The following is an 18,080-nucleotide window of genomic DNA, read 5'->3' as shown; positions in this document are numbered from 1 at the left end:
TTCTCACTCTGTGGCCTCATCATACATCCTGACGTCCCTTGGCTTGCCTCTTCTCCTGATGGCCTGGTCTACGACCCTCTCGAGCATCCACCTTTTGGCCTAGTTGAGAATAAGAACCCAAACGTAAAGGGTTTTGTGGATTGCAAGTATGTTCACATGCATAACGGTGAACCTTCCCTGAAGAGGTAGCATGCCTACTATTGGCAAGTTCAAGGTCAGCTCTACATCGTTGGAGTGGTGTGATTTTGTTGTCTGTGAGCATGAGGACATTTTGGTCGAGAGAATAGAGACCCAGTGGTGTACATGAAAAAGAACTTAGGCTGGAAAGACTAAATAACAACGGACAGGCTCCTTTCTTTCAATTAATGAAAGAGAAACAAACCAACAAATCTGTCTGCGCAATTAATAATATAAAATAATTCAGTAAAATTGTTTCTGTTACAGTTCTGTAACAGTATAACTTTAGACCGTCCCCTCGCCCATACCCGTGACCGAACCAGGGACCCTCTGCACACATCAACAACAGTCACCCACGAAGCATCGTTACCCATCGCTCCACAAAAGCCGCGGCCCTTGCAGAGCAAGGGGAACTACTACTTCAAGGTCTCAGAGCAAGTGACGTCGCCGATTGACACTCTATTTAGCGCGCACCGCTAAAAGAAGCTAGCCGTTTCACATCCGTTACATAAGCAGTGGTGTTAATTATCAATAAATGGACTACAGGGTGTCACAGCAAAAAAAGGAAAGATGCATTGCAGTAGTAGCTAATTGCGCCTTGGACCATGCCTTAATTAACAAGAGGTCCACACTGTTAGTTTTGTGAGAAGGCAAGCCACAGCCCAGATGCCGGGTATGCTTCCCATCAGTGACATGAGGATCTCTTGGCCATGGTAGTTATTCCACTGGAATTGCAAAAGCAAGGCTCCCTTCTTCAGACGTCGAAGCCCACTAGAAGGTTCCATGAAATCTTCTTAATTTCTTAACTTTCAATAACGATGCCGCGACAACTAATAACGTTAACACTAACGTTAGCTAGGTAACGTTACTGGTAGCTAACGTTTGCTAGCTAAAGAGACCAACAAAATACACAAACTAAACGGATAAACAGCATTTTGAAGAAGAATGATTAAGAAAACGCTATAGAAATATGATCATATTAACATACTGAGGTAATGATAAAGCAAGCGACTCCGAGGCTACAATCAGGCTGACAGGAAGCTATGTATCGGTAGGAAGTGGGCGTCGCTACATTGCGCAAAAGGCATGTAGAGAAAAACACTAGAGCTTTGGTGGGTGGGCTTTTCCTTCCAAACAGTACTTTCAAATAGGGTGCCAGGGCTCGTCTTGGAAACACGCTTTCCACTATGCTAAATATGAATCAAATTTGTTGAAATTACATTCACAGAATTTGAAAGTTACAGCAAGGCGTTGGTGAGGACGCTATGTAGCAACTTGTCATTTGGTCGAAACTAATTAGATTAGAAAAACATTGTTTGCTCTGTAGTTAGTTGGTTGGCTTTTCTAGTTAGCAAGCTTATTTCTCTGCTCAAATTGGCTAACGTTGTTTTGGGGAGAACAGGCTAGCTCCCTGTCGACTAAACAGGCAATGGGGGAGAAGATTAGATGTACAGTTGCTTCAATCGGGGTGTTGGAGTACCCAGACGAAATGGCGGCAAACTGCCCCAGAGATTTAAAAAAAATTAAAAGGTGCGATCTCTCAGATTCTATCTTAATTGCAGAGTTAGACGTCTATGTTGAACCAATGCAATGGTATACATTTTATTGGCTTACTATTAGCTGCTTTTCCTGAAAATGTCTCTGATATAAATCAAATCAAATTTTATTTGTCACATACACATGGTTAGCAGATGTTAATGCGAGTGTAGCGAAATGCTTGTGCTTCTAGTTCCGACAATGCAGTAATAACGAACAAGTAATCTAACTAACAATTCAAAAAAAAACTACTGTCTTATACACAGTGAAAGGGGATAAAGAATATGTACATAAGGATATATGAATGAGTGATGGTACAGAGCAGCATAGGCAAGATACAGTAGATGATATCGAGTACAGTATATACATATGAGATGAGTATGTAAACCAAGTGGCATAGTTAAAGTGGCTAGTGATACATGTATTACATAAGGATGCAGTCGATGATATAGAGTACAGTATCTACGTATGCATATGAGATGAATAATGTAGGGTAAGTAACATTATATAAGGTAGCATTGTTTAAAGTGGCTAGTGATATATTTACATAATTTCCCATCAATTCCCATGATTAAAGTGGCTGGAGTAGAGTCAGTGTCATTGACAGTGTGTTGGCAGTAGCCACTCAATGTTAGTGGTGGCTGTTTAACAGTCTGATGGCCTTGAGATAGAAGCTGTTTTTCAGTCTCTCGGTCCCAGCTTTGATGCACCTGTACTGACCTCGCCTTCTGGATGACAGCGGGGTGAACAGGCAGTGGCTCGGGTGGTTGATGTCCTTGATGATCTTTATGGCCTTCCTGTAGCATCGGGTGGTGTAGGTGTCCTGGAGGGCAGGTAGTTTGCCCCCGGTGATGCGTTGTGCAGACCTCACTACCCTCTGGAGAGCCTTACGGTTGAGGGCGGTGCAGTTGCCATACCAGGCGGTGATACAGCCCGCCAGGATGCTCTCGATTGTGCATCTGTAGAAGTTTGTGAGTGCTTTTGGTGACAAGCCGAAATTTCTTCAGCCTCCTGAGGTTGAAGAGGCGCTGCTGCGCCTTCCTCACGATGCTGTCTGTGTGAGTGGACCAATTCAGTTTGTCTGTGATGTGTATGCCGAGGAACTTAAAACTTGCTACCCTCTCCACTACTGTTCCATCGATGTGGATGGGGGGTGTTCCCTCTGCTGTTTCCTGAAGTCCACAATCATCTCCTTAGTTTTGTTGACGTTGAGTGTGAGGTTATTTTCCTGACACCACACTCCGAGGGCCCTCACCTCCTCCCTGTAGGCCGTCTCGTCGTTGTTGGTAATCAAGCCTACCACTGTTGTGTCGTCCGCAAACTTGTTTGCCAGTCAAAAGTTTGGACACCTACTCATTCCAGCGGTTTTCTTTATTTTTACTATTTTCTACATTGTATAATAGTGAATACATCAAAACTATGAATAAACACATGGAATCATGTAGTAACCAAAAAAAGTGCTAAACAAATAAAAATGTTATATTTGAGGTTCTTCAAAGTGGCCATCCTTTGCCTTGAGGACAGCTTTGCATGCTCTTGGCATTCTTTCAACCAGCTTCATGAGATAGTCACCTGGAATGCATTTCAATTAACAGGTGTGCCTTGTTAAAAGTTAATTTGTGTAATTTTTTCCTTAATGTGTTTGAGCCAGTCAGTTGTGTTGTGGTATACAGAAGATCACCCTATTTAGTAAAAGACCACATCCATATTATGGCAAGAACAGCTCAAATAGACAAAGACAAACATCATTACTTTAAGACATGAAGGTCAGTCAATCCAGAACCTTACAAGAACTTTTAAAGTTTCTTCAGTTGCAAGTTGCAAAAACCATCAAGCTCTATGATGAAAGTGGCTCTCATGAGGACCGCCACATGAAAGGAAGACCCAGAGTTACCTTTGCTGTACAGTTGTAACTGCATCTCAGTTTGCAACGCAAATAAATGCTTGAGTTCAAGTAACAGATACATCTCAACATCAACTGTTCAGATGTGAACAAACTCTACTAAAGGACACCAATAAGAAGAGACTTGCTTGGTTCAAGAAACACGAGCAAGGGACATTAGACCGGTGGAAATCTGTCTTTTTGATCTGAGGAGTCCAACCACTGTGTCTTTGTGAGATGCAGAGTAGGAGAGTTGATGATCTCTGCACTGATTTATTTAGAATGCAAAAGACACTTAACCAGCAAGGCTACCACAGCATTCTGCAGCAATTCACAATCCCATCTGGTTGGCACTTAGTCCCACTATGATTTATTTTTCAACAGGACAATGACCCAAATCACACCCCCAGGCTGTGTAAGGGCTATTTAACCAAGAAGGAGAGTGATGAAGTGCTACATCAGATGACTTGGCCTGCACAATCACTTGACCTCAACCCAATTGAGATGGTTTGGGATGAGTTGAACCGCAGAGTGAAGGAACATGCTTGTCTTGTCTGGACTCAGTGCAGATCTAGGATCATTGTTGCTTTTTAGATCATAATGTATCAAATTACATGGACTGGTGGGACCTGACCCTAGATCTGCACTCCTACTCTTGGATGCTTCTACCAAAAGGCAGAAGACCACCTGCAGGGACGGGGCTGGGATTAAAATAAATAACAGGACAAAACACGCATCACGACAAGAGAGACAACACTACATAAAGGGAGACGTAAGACAACAACATAGCAAGGCAGCAACACAACAACATGGTAGCAACACAACATGGTAGCAGCACGAAACATGGTACAAACATTGGGCACAGACAACAGCACAAAGGGCAAGAAGGTAGAGACAACAATACATCACGCAAAGCAGCCACAACTGTCAGTAAGTGTCCATGATTGAGTGTTTGAATGAAGAGATTGAGATAAAACTGTCCAGTTTGAGTGTTTGTTGCAGGTCGTTCCAGTCTCTAGCTGCAGCAAACTGAAAAGAAGAGCTACCCAGGGATATGTGTGCTTTGGGGACCTTTAACAGAATGTGACTGGCAGAACGCGAGTTGTATGTGGAAAATGAGTGCTGCAGTAGATATTTCAGATAGGGGGGAGTGAGGCCTAAGCGGGTTTTATAAATAAGCATCAACCAGTGGGTTTTGCGACGGGTATACAGAGATGACCAGTTTACAGAGGAGTATAGAGTGCAGTGATGTGTCCTATAAGGAGCATTGGTGGCAAATCTGATGGCCGAATGGTAAAGAACATCTAGCCGCTCGAGAGCACCCTTACCTGCTGATCTATAAATTATGTCTCCGTAATCTAGCATGGGTAGGATGGTCATCTGCATCAAGGTTAGTTTGGCAGCTAGGGTGAAAGAGGGGCGATTACGATACAGGAAACCAAGTCTAGATTTAACTTTAGCCTGCAGCATTGATATGTGCTGAGAGAAGGACAGTGTACTGTCTAGCCATACTCCCAAGAACTTGTATGAGGTGACTACCTCAATCTCTAAACCCTCAGAGGTAGTAATCACACCTGTGGAGAGAGGGGCATTCTTCTTACCAAACCACATGACCTTTGTTTTGGAGGTGTTCAGAGTATTCAGGCCCTTTACTCAGTACTTTGTTGAAGTACTTTGCTGCGCTTGGCCCGCGACTGGAAAATGCTAGCTGACATTGGCCGGCAACTTGTGTTTCCTCCGGAGATCGCAACCACCACCCTAAGACCTGACATGGTGCTCTGGTCCCGTTTGCTCAAGAAGGTCTTCATCATTGAGCTCACAGTACCCTGGGAGGACTCAGTAGATGAGGCTTATGAACGAAAACATCTGCGCTATGCCGATCTAGCTGCCGAAGCACGGCATCATGGCTGGAACACAGAAGTTCAACCAGTGGAGGTGGGCTGCAGAGGTTTTGTAGCAACATCTACAACCAGACTGCATAGAGACCTGGGAATTAAGGGCCAGAGAAAGTGTTCGGCAATCAAAGCTGTATCGGAGGCGGCAGAAGGCAGCAGTCAGTGGCTCTGGATGAAGAGGAAAGACCCCAGCTGGGCCCCGAAGTAAGAGGGCCAGGAGGTATGCGGTCAACAATGCTTGACTCAGGGAGGAGGCCATGCATAGTCCCATGGGATGTTGGCTATCAACAACAAGGCAACTCCTATGACTAATTGGGAATGGGACGCAAGCGTAGGATTGATCACCCTGTCGCTGGCCACCTTTGGGGAGGGTGTATAGTGTGAAAGGCCGAAACACCCTAGGAATCAAAGGTACACTACTGACGATGCGCTCCCCAAATTTCACCAGGCTCACTGTTCATGAACTCTTGGAAGTGCTTTGCTCCGTTTATCTTTGACTTGATCCTGACTCGTCTGAGAGTACTTTAGGTGCCTTTCAGCAAATTCCAAGGGTGCTGTCATGCATTTTACTGAGGAGTGGCTTCCGTCTGGCAACTCTACCATAAAGGCCTGATTGATGGAGTGCAGCAAAGATGGTTGTCCTTCTTGAAGTTTCTCCCATCCCCACAGAGGAACTTTAACAGAGCTCTAGAGTGACCATCTGGGTCTTGGTCACCTCCCTCCCCCGATTGCTCAGTTTGGCCAGTTCCAGAAAGAGTCTTGATAGTTCCAAACTTCTTCCATTTAAGAATTATGGAGGCCACTGTGTTCTAGGGGACCTTCAATGCTGCAGAAATGTTTTGGTACCCTTCCCCAGATCTGTGCCTCGACACAATCCGATCTTGGGGGCTCTACGGACAATTCCTTCGACCTCATGTCTTGGTTTTTGCTCTGACATCCACTGTCAACTGTGGGACCTTACAGTATATACACAGGTTTGCCTGATGCCTCGCCTGGTTTACCAACTACTTCTCTGATAGTGTTCAGTGTGTCAAATCGGAGGGCCTGTTGTCCGGACAGTCTCTATGAGGGTGCCACAGGGTTCAATCCTCGGGCCGACTCTCTTCTCTGTATACATCAATAATGTTGCTCTTGCTGCTGGTGATTCTCTGATACACCTCTACGCAGACAACACCATTCTGTATACTTCTGGCCCCTCTTTGGACACTGTGTTAGCTAACCTCCAGACGAGCTTCAATGCCATACAACTCTCCTTCCGTGGCCTCCAACTGCTCTTAAACGCAAGTAAAATTAAATACATGCTATTCAACCGATCCCTGCCCGCACCTGCTCGCCCGTCCAGCATCACTACTCTGGACGGCTCTGACTTAATATGAATATGTGGACAACTACAAATACCTAGGTGTCTGGTTAGACTGTAAACTCTCCTTCCAGACTCACATTAAGCATCTCCAATCCAAAATTAAATCTAGAATTGGCTTCCTATATCGCAACAAAGCATCCTTCACTCATGCTGCCAAACATACCCTCGTAAAACTGACCATCCTACCGATCCTGGACTTCGGTGATGTCATCTATAAAATAGCCTCCAACACTCTACTCAACAAACTGGATGCAGTCTATCACAGTGCCATCCGTTTTGTCACCAAAGCCCCATACACTACCCACCATTGCGACCTGTAAGCTCTCGTTAGTTGGCCCTCGCTTCATACTCGTTGCCAAACCCACTGGCTACAGGTTATCCACAAGTCTCTGCTAGGTAAAGCCCCACCTTATCTCAGCTCACTGGTCACCATAGCAGCACCCACTCGTAGCACGCGCTCCAGCAGGTATGTCTCTCTGGTCACCCCCAAATCCAATTCCTCCTTTAGTCGTTTTCCTTCCAATTCTCTGCTGCCAACGACTGGAACGAACTGGAAAAATCTCTGAAGATGGAGACTCATATCTCCCTCACTAGCTTTAAACACAAGCTGTCAGAGTAGCTCACAGATCACTGCACCTGTACATAGCCCATCTGTAAAACAGCCCATATATCTACCTACCTCATCCCCATATTGTATCTATTTATTTATCTTGCTCCTATGCACCCCAGTATCTCTACTTGCACATTCATCTTCTGCACATCTACCATTCCAGTGTTTAATTGCTACATTGTAATTACTTCGCCACCATGGCCTATTTATTGCCTTAACTCCCTTATCTTAACTCATTTGCACTCACTGTATATAGACTTTTTGTTTTCTTTTGTTCTACTGTATTATTGACTATGTTTTGTTTATTCTATGTGTAACTCTGTGTTGTTGTATGTGTCAAATTGCTATGCTTTATCTTGGCCAGGTCGCAGTTGCAAATGCGAACTTGTTCTTAACTAGCCTACCTGGTTAAATAAAGGTGAAATAAAAAATAAAATAAATAAAACAGGTGTGTGCCTTTCCAAATCAAGTCCAATCAATTGAATTTACCACAGGTGGACTCCAATCAAGTTGTAGAAACACCTCAAGGATGATCAATGGAAACAGGATACACCTGAGCTCAATTTTGAGTCTCTTAACAAAGGGTCTGAATACTTATGTAAATAAGGTATTTCTGTTTGTATTTTTAATACATATGCTAACAATTATAAAAACCTGTTTTCACTTTGTCATTATGGGTTATTGTGTGTAGATTGATGAGGAAAAATAATTGTATTTAATCCATTTTAGAATAAGGCTGTAACGTAACAAAATGTGGAAAAAGTTAAGGGGTCTGAATACTTTCTGAATGCACTGTACATTGATATATCTCTATCTACGATTTTCTTTCACTATATTACATATTCAACAAACATATCACACAATAGTTTACAAGGGTGTCTGTGATGATTCTTGCCATCCAATTATGTTTGTTTTTCAAATATTCAGGTTAATTACGTTTAAGTTTAGATTTTCAGCACTTGAGTCCCTTTTACTCAACAAATTTGATCCCTACTTAGCACAATGGAAAGAGTGCTTCCAAGACGTACCCTGGCCCCCTGTTTGAAAGTATGTTCCAGAATAATAACACCTCACCTGACATTACAAATCCTCAGTTCTCCTCCCAAAAATGTCTCATTTCATTCTTTCTTCCTTCCGAAAATACTGTACTTCTCATCTTTTGTGACAACTGATGCCTCCTCTCCTTCAGTGTGCCATTCACATTAAGGCCTTGATCACACCGTCAGTGTTTTCTGCGCAAAATGTTACGCAGCGTCATCTGGATGTGTGCAACAACAGTTTGACGCATACGTCAATCAGGCAAACGTAGCGTTCCGTTGGAAATGAATATTTTTCTGGTGTACCAAAATGCAATATAGCTGTCAGTACGATCAAGGTGTTATTCAGTCAGGCCAGAACACTGAGGTATAATAAGAACTGCCAGAGTCCATCGAAGAACAGGAAGTTACCAAACCACAGAAGAAGATAAAATGTGGTTTTCGACGATGGGTTAATAGGATAGCTATCAACTTGTAAACAATTACCCATTCCTTTAGGTGAGTACTATTTTAATAGCATGTTAAAAATAATACACATTTATACTTTATGACTGTTGCATCCTGTTTTTCTTTATTCTGATGGGAATGACATTTGTTTTTTATTATAATTATTAGGTGTAGGTCGCTAGCTACAGTATAGCCTAATGACATCATCAAGTTTGCTGACAACACGACAGTAGTAGGCCCGATTACCATCAATGACGAAAGGACCTACAGGGAGGAGGTAGGCACTCTGACGGCGTCATGTCAGGTAAATAACCTCTCCCTCAACGTCAACCAAAACAAAGGAGCTGATTGTGGACTTTAGGAGGAACCAGGCTGGGCAATCCCCCCTCAGGAGGCTGAAGAAATTTGGCCTGTCCCCTAGGGCCCTTAGGGTTCTATAGGAGCACCATAGAGAGCATACTGTCGGACTGCATCACAGCCTGGTAGGGCAACTCCACCACCGCTGACCACAAGGCTCTACAGAGGGTGGTGCACCCAAAGGTGCGTTCGGCTGAGCATACCACTCTCTGTAAAACTTCCTGCCCTCCAGGACTCCTACAACACCAGACGTCGCAGGAAGGCCAAGGAGATCATCAAGGACCTCAGCCACCCAAGCCACGGCCTGTTCTCCCCGCTTCCATCACTCAGACGCAGGCAGTATAGAAGCATCTGTAACGGCATTCAGAGGTGGAAGAAGGAGAGGACCAAAGCGCAGCGTGGTTAGTGTTCATCTTATTTAATAATAATCCAAACCGAACACTTCAAATTACAAAACAACAAAGTGAAAACCGAAACAGTTCTGTCTGGTGCAGACACACAAAGACTGAAAATAACTACCCACAAAACACAAAAGGAAAACAGGCTACCTAAATATGGTTCTCAATCAGGGACAACGATTGACAGCTACCTCTGATTGAGAACCATATCAGGCCAAACACAGAAATAGAAAATCATAGAAAAACTAACATAGACAACCCACATACTCACGCCCTGACCATACTAAAACAAAACACAGAACAAAGGAACTAAGGTCAGAACGTGACAGTACCCCCAAAGGTGCGGACTCCGGCCGCAAAACCTAAACCTATAGGAGCGGGTCTGGGTGGGTGTCTGTCCACGGTGGCGACTCTGGTGCGGGACGTGGACCCCACTTCACAGTTTTTGTCCGCCTCCTCAACCGCCCCAGTGGCCTCTTACGAGCGGCGACCCTCGCCGCCGACCTCCGACTGGGGACCCTAGCCATGGGTCCCGAATGGACGGGAGACTCCGGCAGCGCGAGAACCTACCCAACTCACGCCCTGACCATACTAAAACAAAAGACAAAACAAAGGAACTAAGGTCAGAACGTGACAGGATCATGGCAAAAACTGACAGATTGGCCAATAGCTTCTACCACCAGGCTGCTGAATAGCCACCATTAGGCTCCCCCTCTTGCCCCCCAGTCATTCTACCCCCCAATGGACATTTACCCTTCCCCCACTCCGCAATGGACATGTATCATTGTTACAGTTGTAAATATGTATACATTATTATAATTTGTATTATAGTTTCATTCACTTCTCTTTGACCTGCACTGTTGGAGCTCGGCGCTTAAGAATTTCACTGCACCCTGCAAATACATCTGAGACCCTGTGCATGTGGCTAATAACATCATCTATCTATACTGAACAAAAATATAAACGCAACATGCAACAATTTCAAAGATTTTACTGAGTTACAGTTCATATTAGGAAAATGATTGCGGCTAGGTACAGCCATCGGTGGGCCTGGGAGGGCATAGGCCCACCCACTTGGCAGCTAGGCCCAGCCAATCAGAATGAGTTTTTCCTCACAAAAAGGCTTTATTACAGACCAAAATACTCCTTGTGTTGTGTGACAAAATTGCACATTTTAAAGTGGTCTTTTATTGCCCCCAGCACAAGGTGCACCTGTGTAATGATCATGCTGTTTTATCAGCTTCTTGATATGCCACACCTGTCAGGTGGATGGATAATATTGGCAAAGGAGAAATGCTCACTAATAGGGATGTAAACAAATTTGTGCACAAAATTTGAGAGGAATAAGATTTTGCTACACTCGCCTTAACATCTGCTAACCATGATTGTGTGACCAATACAATTAGATTTGATTTGAAGTAGAGGAAGATGTGTCAAGGAGGGATCCTGAGAGGAGTGGTGAGTAGTAGATCTTTACCAGTACAGAGGATTGGATTTTTAGCATTTATACCAATGGTTATCAACTGTACTGCAGGGATGGAACATAAGTCGCAGAAAATGAAGGTCGTGGTGACAGCTGCAGAGAGGTATTTGGGTGTACAAGACTTTAAGTCAGAAAAGTTACAGGGTGTGTTGACTGGTGGTGTCCCCTCCTTTCAGGCTGTTGGCCTGAGGTAGGACTAGATAGATTTAAATAGTGGAGTAGGGTGGTGTGTTTTTAGTGAGTGTAGGGTTAGATGGTATACATTTGTATTATTTTATTGTGTTTATTGTTTCAAGAAAAGTATAAGCGAGTTATACTCCAGTCTAGTAGGTGGCGGTAATGCAATATTTATTGGATGCCAACCCCCGTTAAACCTAATCGAAGAAGTGATTCATACACAGTCTATTTCATTACAGTAACATCGTTAGGCAGGCCTGAAATAAATAATAAAAAAATGTTACTGAATGAACCACCCATCTCTTGTGTGTAGTGGCGTTCAGCTCGTCTTTTTATACCCTGGAACAGCACTCTTATCTCGTGATTCATGATGCTGCGCAAGTGATGTTATTTTTGAAATATATTCGCGCAAGTATGAGTAGGCCTGCTTTATCTAATGTAAATTCTTAAAACAGGTAATGTGATGTGACTACTACAGATTGTATTTGTGTTTTGTTTTACGACTCACAGCTCTCTGCCCTCAGAACAGCGAACAATGAATACTACAGGGTAAGTTCTTGACACATTTATGCATGTTTTTTATTTTACTTTATAGGCAGCCATGGTAACAAAAGATAAAGTTACTAGATTCGTTAGGCTACGTTTCGTTCAAATCAATTTGGCTGCAATAAAGAGAAAAATTGTACAAAAATTCCAACCCCAAACTGAATTAGCTAAAATGTGTGATCTATCGTTGTAAACTACTGTATTTCCGGTAAAAGCATTATGACCTTGTAGCTAAGCCTAGTTAGCTACATTTGTCATTTTTGTTTTTTGGCCCCCTTGGCTTTATCGCAACAACAGACCTGGCCCATGTCATCATGCATGAATGACAAAGTATCTCCTAAATGGGGACATTGTCATTGTGCACACTGTGGTGAAGGATATGACAATTCTACACAGCAGAATACATTGTGTGGATTTTTTGAAATGATTTGTTTTCTCTTTCACTGTACACACCAGTTTGAGAAAATCCTGTTCCTGGAGAGCTGTAGGCCAGGGTATGCAGTCTGTTGTAAAACATCTGTTTCTTGATTTGCCAGTTGAATAAGGGGGGTACAATTATTTTTTTTATAAAGTAAAGAAAATGACAGACACATTAGCCTGTCTTTGAAAATATGTCATTATATCAATAGAAAATAAATGTGCTTGTATCTTCTAGTCCAGGCTATGTTGTTTTACAGATGTATAAACTATATGTAAACGTATAGTAGTTTATGAACTACTTTATAAGTCTACCTTTTAGCCCAATAATATATAAACGATAGGCCTCTCCCAGCACTAGGCCTAGGCTACACAGTTCACACTATAGAATGAACTAAAGTAAGAACTTGTTGAGCTTTAATACAGCACACACACTCAGCCGAGGGCATATACTGGCCTGTCTTGCTAGCTGTTTTGGCATCTCACAAGGGCGTGTGGGCGTGTGAGTGAGTAACCTCAGAGTAGTTGTGATATCTGAGTTGAGTGGCGCAGAAAGGAAATGCCACGGTAAAAATGATTTTTCACTTTAAAATGTATGTCAAACAAAAACCAATGATTGCAAAGTTAAACAAACCATAAAACTATGCACAAGGACTACGTTTAACAATTTGTATGGTTTGTTTAACTTTGCAATCATTGGTTTTTGTTTTACAGGCATTTTAAAGTTCACATCTGAGTCAGTGTCACTGTGTTACCGTGGACTTGCCCGTAAACATAGTTCTTCTTTTCTCTGGAACTACATTCAGTTCCTCTTAGTGACAATTATTTTCTCAAGGATCATGAAGGTTTTGTGTACACATAGCGAAACAACATTCAAATAGAACACTTATATTATTCTGTGTTGATAAGATCTAGCATACAATGCTGTAGTATCTTGATGGTTTCACTTGTGCTTTTTCTGACCTGTGGGTTAGCAGCCTGTCAACCAATGTCTTGTTGGTAGTATAGTATTCATTTAGTCAACAAAGTAAAAGGACTAGAGTTGATTTACTGGTTACTGTAAGTATACTGAACAAAAATAGAAATGCAACATGCAACCATTTCAATGATTTTACTGAGTTACAGTTCATACAAGGAAATCAGTCAATTAAAATACATGAATTATGCCTTAATCTATGGATTCCACATCCATGGGTGGGCCTGGGAGGGCATAGGCACACCCACAGGGAAGCCCAGCCAATCAGAATGAGTTTTCCCCACAAAAGGGGTTTATTACAGACAGAATAGTCCTCAGTTTCACCAGCTGTCTGGGTGGCTGGTCTCAGATGATACCACAGGTGAAGAAGCTGGATGTGGAGGTCCTGGGCTGGCGTGGTTACACGTGGTCTGCACTTGTGAGGCCATTGTTTGTACTGCCAAATTCTCTAAAATGACGTTGGAAGCGGCTTATGGTAGAGAAATGAACATTACATTCTCTGGCATCAGCTCTGGTGGACATTCCTGCAGTCAACATACCAATTGCTCCTTCAAAATTGAGACATCTGTGACATTGTGTTGGGTGACAAAACTACACATTTAAGAGTGGCATTTTATTGTCCCCGACACAAGGTGCACCTGTGTAATGTTCATGCTGTTTAATCAGCTTCTTGATATGCCAAACCTGTCAGGTGGATGGATTATCTAGAGCAAATAAGAAATGCACACTAACAGGAATGTAGACACATTTATACACCAAATTTGAGAGAAATAAGCTTTTTGTGTGTTTGGAACATTTCTAGGATATTTTATTTCAGCTCAGGAAACATGGTACCAACACTTTACAAGTTGTGTTTATATTTTTGTTCACTATATTATGCTAAGTAGCTCCTCAGTGGAATGGGGACATCCTCCAGTAGCTTTATTGTTTGAGATGTCACTCAACATTGTGTAAAGCTATAGGCCTTAGTAGTATATGCCTGGTAGCTCTATCCTGGATCCATTCCTCTCAGTTCGTCTAGACCAGGGTTCTCCAATCCAGTTCCTGGAGAGCTACCGTCCTGTAGGTTTTCAGTCCAACTCTGCTCTAGACTTTGTTAGTCAGCATTGATAGCTTTTCAAAAGCTTTCCCTGTTGTAGTAGGCCTATGCTACGGCTGGGTCTCACTGTTATGTGAGACTGTTATGTTGTTGCACAAATAAACCTAAACTCACAGAATTAATGTTGCTAAAATGACCGGTTTTTATCATGTGCTCTTAAGTTATACAGTATTGTTAGCGACTGAACAAAAATATAAATGCAACCATGTCAAAGATTTTACTGACTAACAGTTCATACACACACTCTACACACATGCACATTGTAATATTGTTGTATGGTGGTATTATACATTTTTGTATTATAGATATGTAGTGGTGTAATAATATTATATGTTGTACTGTTTTATCTTTTGTTTTATGTGTGATGTAAGTGCCTTAATGTGTTTGGACCCCAGGAGGCAGCAGCTAATGGGGATCTGTAAAAAATCTGTCAATTAAGGAAATCAGTCAATTGAAATAAATTCATTAGGCCCTAATCTATGGATTTCACATAACTGGGAATACAGATATGCATCTGTTGGTCACAGATATCTGGTGTGACCACCTTTTGCCTCATGCAGCATGACATCTCCTGATAGTACAGTTCTCAGATGATTTATTAGAAACAGAGTGGCCTTTTATTGTCCCCAGCACAAGGTACACCTGTGTAATGAACATGCTGTTTAATTCACTTCTTGATATGCTACACCTGTCAGGTGGATGGATTATCTTATTTCAGCTCATGAAACATGCATTCATATTTTTGTTCAGTATAGCTTCTGGAGCCTCGGTCTCATGTGTGGCAAATCCACATTCCTGAGAATGAGTAAGCATACTGTATCTACACCAGTTCAGCCTAATCCACCATATTTTCTTGAGATGGGCTCATGACTCGTGCACACCGAGCCTGATAAAATCTGACATTTACAATGGGGAGAAGGGACAACTTCTGTCACATTGGGTTATGGGTATCTCATTTTAGAAGCCTCCTGGTTTCCTACTCCCTAGTTCTTACTGATAGGAAAGCATTGGGTTTAGAGATATCTAGGCTAGTGTTAGTCTACCTTGCCTTACAATAGAGCCATAATAGAGCTTCACTGCATTACCTTCTCTTATTTAGAAGACAGGAACATGATTATGACAAAGGAAAGCAAGTATTTCAAAGCATTGAGACACTGGCAGTCTCGGCGTAGAAGAGCCTTCAAGTGAAAAACTTGAAAAAGTAAATAATTGTTTTATGGTAAATAGGTCAGGTTGTGGAGCCAGTCAAGTGTACTCTAATCAACACAAACAGTCTATATTATTAACCTGATACATCAATGTCTGTGATGATTGCACACTTCTTTGAGGGGGGCCCTAATTGATTGTGTAGGGTTGTTCCACACATGCTGAGCGGCCTCTCTTAGTAGGTACAAGTAGCCTAATCTTCCCAAGACAACTTTAACATCATTGTCAACAGTACATGGTTGTCATTAGCAATTAAGGCACTGTTTCTTTCTACACAATATAGAAAATGTTTAGCTAAAAAAATCTCCCCAGTGAGGGGCGCCCCTTCATAAGTTGTATATTTCCACATGTAATTTAGGAATTTTTCCAACCTTTGCTGTTTAGATAATGAATTACAGGTGAAAATAAGTTTGAGATAGTTAAGAGGCTGCTGAAAACAGATCCTGAGAAAGTTTCAACGTAGCAGAAATAACCTATAGACAACAGTATTATTATAATTTCTTTATTTGACCCCTTTTTATCCCCAATTTCGTGGTATCCAATTGGTAGTTACAGTCCTGTCCCATCGCTGCAACTCCCGTACGGACTAGGGAGAGGCGAAGGTCGAGAGCCATGTGTCCTGCGAAGCACGACCCAGTCAAGCAGCACTGCTTCTTGACACAACGCCCGCTTAACCCAGAAGCCAGCCTCACCAATGTGTCGGAGGAAGCGCCGTACACCTGGCGACCATGTCAGCGTGCATTGCGCCCACCCCACCACAGGAGTCGCTAGTGCACGATGGGACAGGAGAATCCCTGCCAGCCAAACCCTCCCCTAACACTGACGACACTGGGCCAATTGTGCGCCGCCCCATGGGTCTCCCAGTTGCAGCCGGCTGCTACAGAGCCTGGACTTGAACCAGGTTATCCAGTGGCACAGCTAGCACTGGCATGCAGTGCCACTCGGGAGGCCCAGTAGTAAACATTTTTACAACAAACTCACTTTGGCACTACTTTGACTTGTGATATATGTTCGTGATAAGGAGGGCATGTGGCAGGTGTTTCCATCTCCATACTCAGACCATTCCCATCAGTAGTGAAAGTAATGATATTGTAACGAGTGCACTGAGAGTGGGGAAGCAAGTTCAGGGAGTGAGTGTTTTAATAAATCAAATAAACAATGAACACGAAACACAAACAACGCACTGACATGAAAGCAGTGCTAATAACACCTGAGGAAAGAACCAAGGGGAGTGACAGATATAGGGAAGATAATCAAGGAGGTGATGGAGTCCAGGTGAGTGTCATGAGGCGCAGGTGCGCGAGGGTAACAGGTGTACAGGATAATCAGCAACCTGATGACCTAGAGGCCGGAGAGGGAGTATAGGTGACGGATATATTGGTGTCAGAAGTACAAGGTGAGGGTCTATTTTGAACTAGAAGTTATTGCCCTTTAAATACAGGCCTGAGAAAGGGGTTGGGAGTATTGCCTAAAACAATTAGTCATAGCTCTGTCACTTAATCACTGCTTATCTCATGGACTATTGCCTACTATCTGTCCTACTTTCTCACTTTCTCCACGAGATCACTACTTTTGAAACCTTTCTGATTACTGTTTTGTATTTGTTTCAGAAAAACAGCACTGTAAGCAGCCCTAAGGCAACAGAAGACCAGGTCTGGCCACCCAGGCCCAGGGAGGGTGCAGGGTTCTGGGTGTAGGGTGCCCTGGCCACTGGGCCTATGGAGCAGATCCACTGGGTGAGACGCCGCTGGCAGCAGCTGGTTGCCGCAGATTCAGGTCGAGGCCAGTACTCGGCCCCTGCTGCCCTACCCACCAAGAGTTCCCCAGTGCTCCACAACACACAGCTGCTCACTGGCAAACGGAGGACGGTCATCGCCCGGCACGGACGCCACCAGCAAGAGTATCACAGCATCTCCAAGGGATGCCAGGGCAACAGCATCCGCACCACCAAGTACAGCCTTCTGAGCTTCATTCCCATGAACCTGTTCCAGCAATTCCACAGGTGAGCGGAATCCCTAACCTCATGCTGATTTACACAGGGGATGGGGTAGACCATACCTGATTACAATCAGGCAATCATGTTTGTTGATGTTGGGAAATGACTTCAACTCGAGCAGGAGTGCATAGGAGTCACTTGATTGTAATCATGGAATTAGGTTTGTTGTGAATTAACTCAAAACAAGCAGATGCCAAATGGAGACTGCAGAGCGCCCATAAGTGTACAGGTAGCCTTAGGGGCTGGGGGTCGATGTGGGATTTATCAAGCCCCTCCTCCTCAGGGTGGCCAACCTGTACTTCCTGTTCCTGGTGATGCTGAACTGGATCCCAGTGGTGGAGGCCTTTCAGAAGGAGATCACCATGATTCCCCTGGTAGTGGTGCTCATCGTCATCGCCATCAAGGATGCCCTGGAGGACTACCGCCGCTACCGCTTTGACCAGAAGGTCAACAACAACATCGTTACAGTGTACAGCGG

General features: G+C 43.3%; 1 protein-coding gene across 4 annotated transcripts in view; it reads left to right on the top strand.

Annotated features, from left to right (window-relative positions):
- Nucleotides 1–11,580: 11,580 nt before the first annotated feature.
- The window catches only part of LOC112232903 (phospholipid-transporting ATPase VD-like), a 41,585-nt gene continuing 35,085 nt past the window's right edge, over nt 11,581–18,080 (top strand). The window contains exons 1-4 of one of the 4 annotated variants that reach the window (XM_024400186.2): nt 11,581–11,743; nt 11,873–11,911; nt 17,217–17,608; nt 17,886–18,080. In XM_024400186.2, the coding sequence (XP_024255954.1) occupies nt 17,325–17,608; nt 17,886–18,080 (479 nt within the window). In that variant the 5' untranslated portion in view covers nt 11,581–11,743; nt 11,873–11,911; nt 17,217–17,324. Of the gene's footprint in view, nt 11,775–11,872; nt 11,912–17,216; nt 17,609–17,885 lie in introns of those variants that run through there. The other 3 variants (XM_024400187.2, XM_024415410.2, XM_024415413.2) reach the window with 3 other exon arrangements.

The sequence above is a fragment of the Oncorhynchus tshawytscha genome, linkage group LG08 (genome assembly GCF_018296145.1).
Source record: "Oncorhynchus tshawytscha isolate Ot180627B linkage group LG08, Otsh_v2.0, whole genome shotgun sequence".
NCBI classification, from domain to species: domain Eukaryota; kingdom Metazoa; phylum Chordata; class Actinopteri; order Salmoniformes; family Salmonidae; genus Oncorhynchus; species Oncorhynchus tshawytscha.
This window is presented reverse-complemented; position numbering and strand designations above follow the sequence as displayed.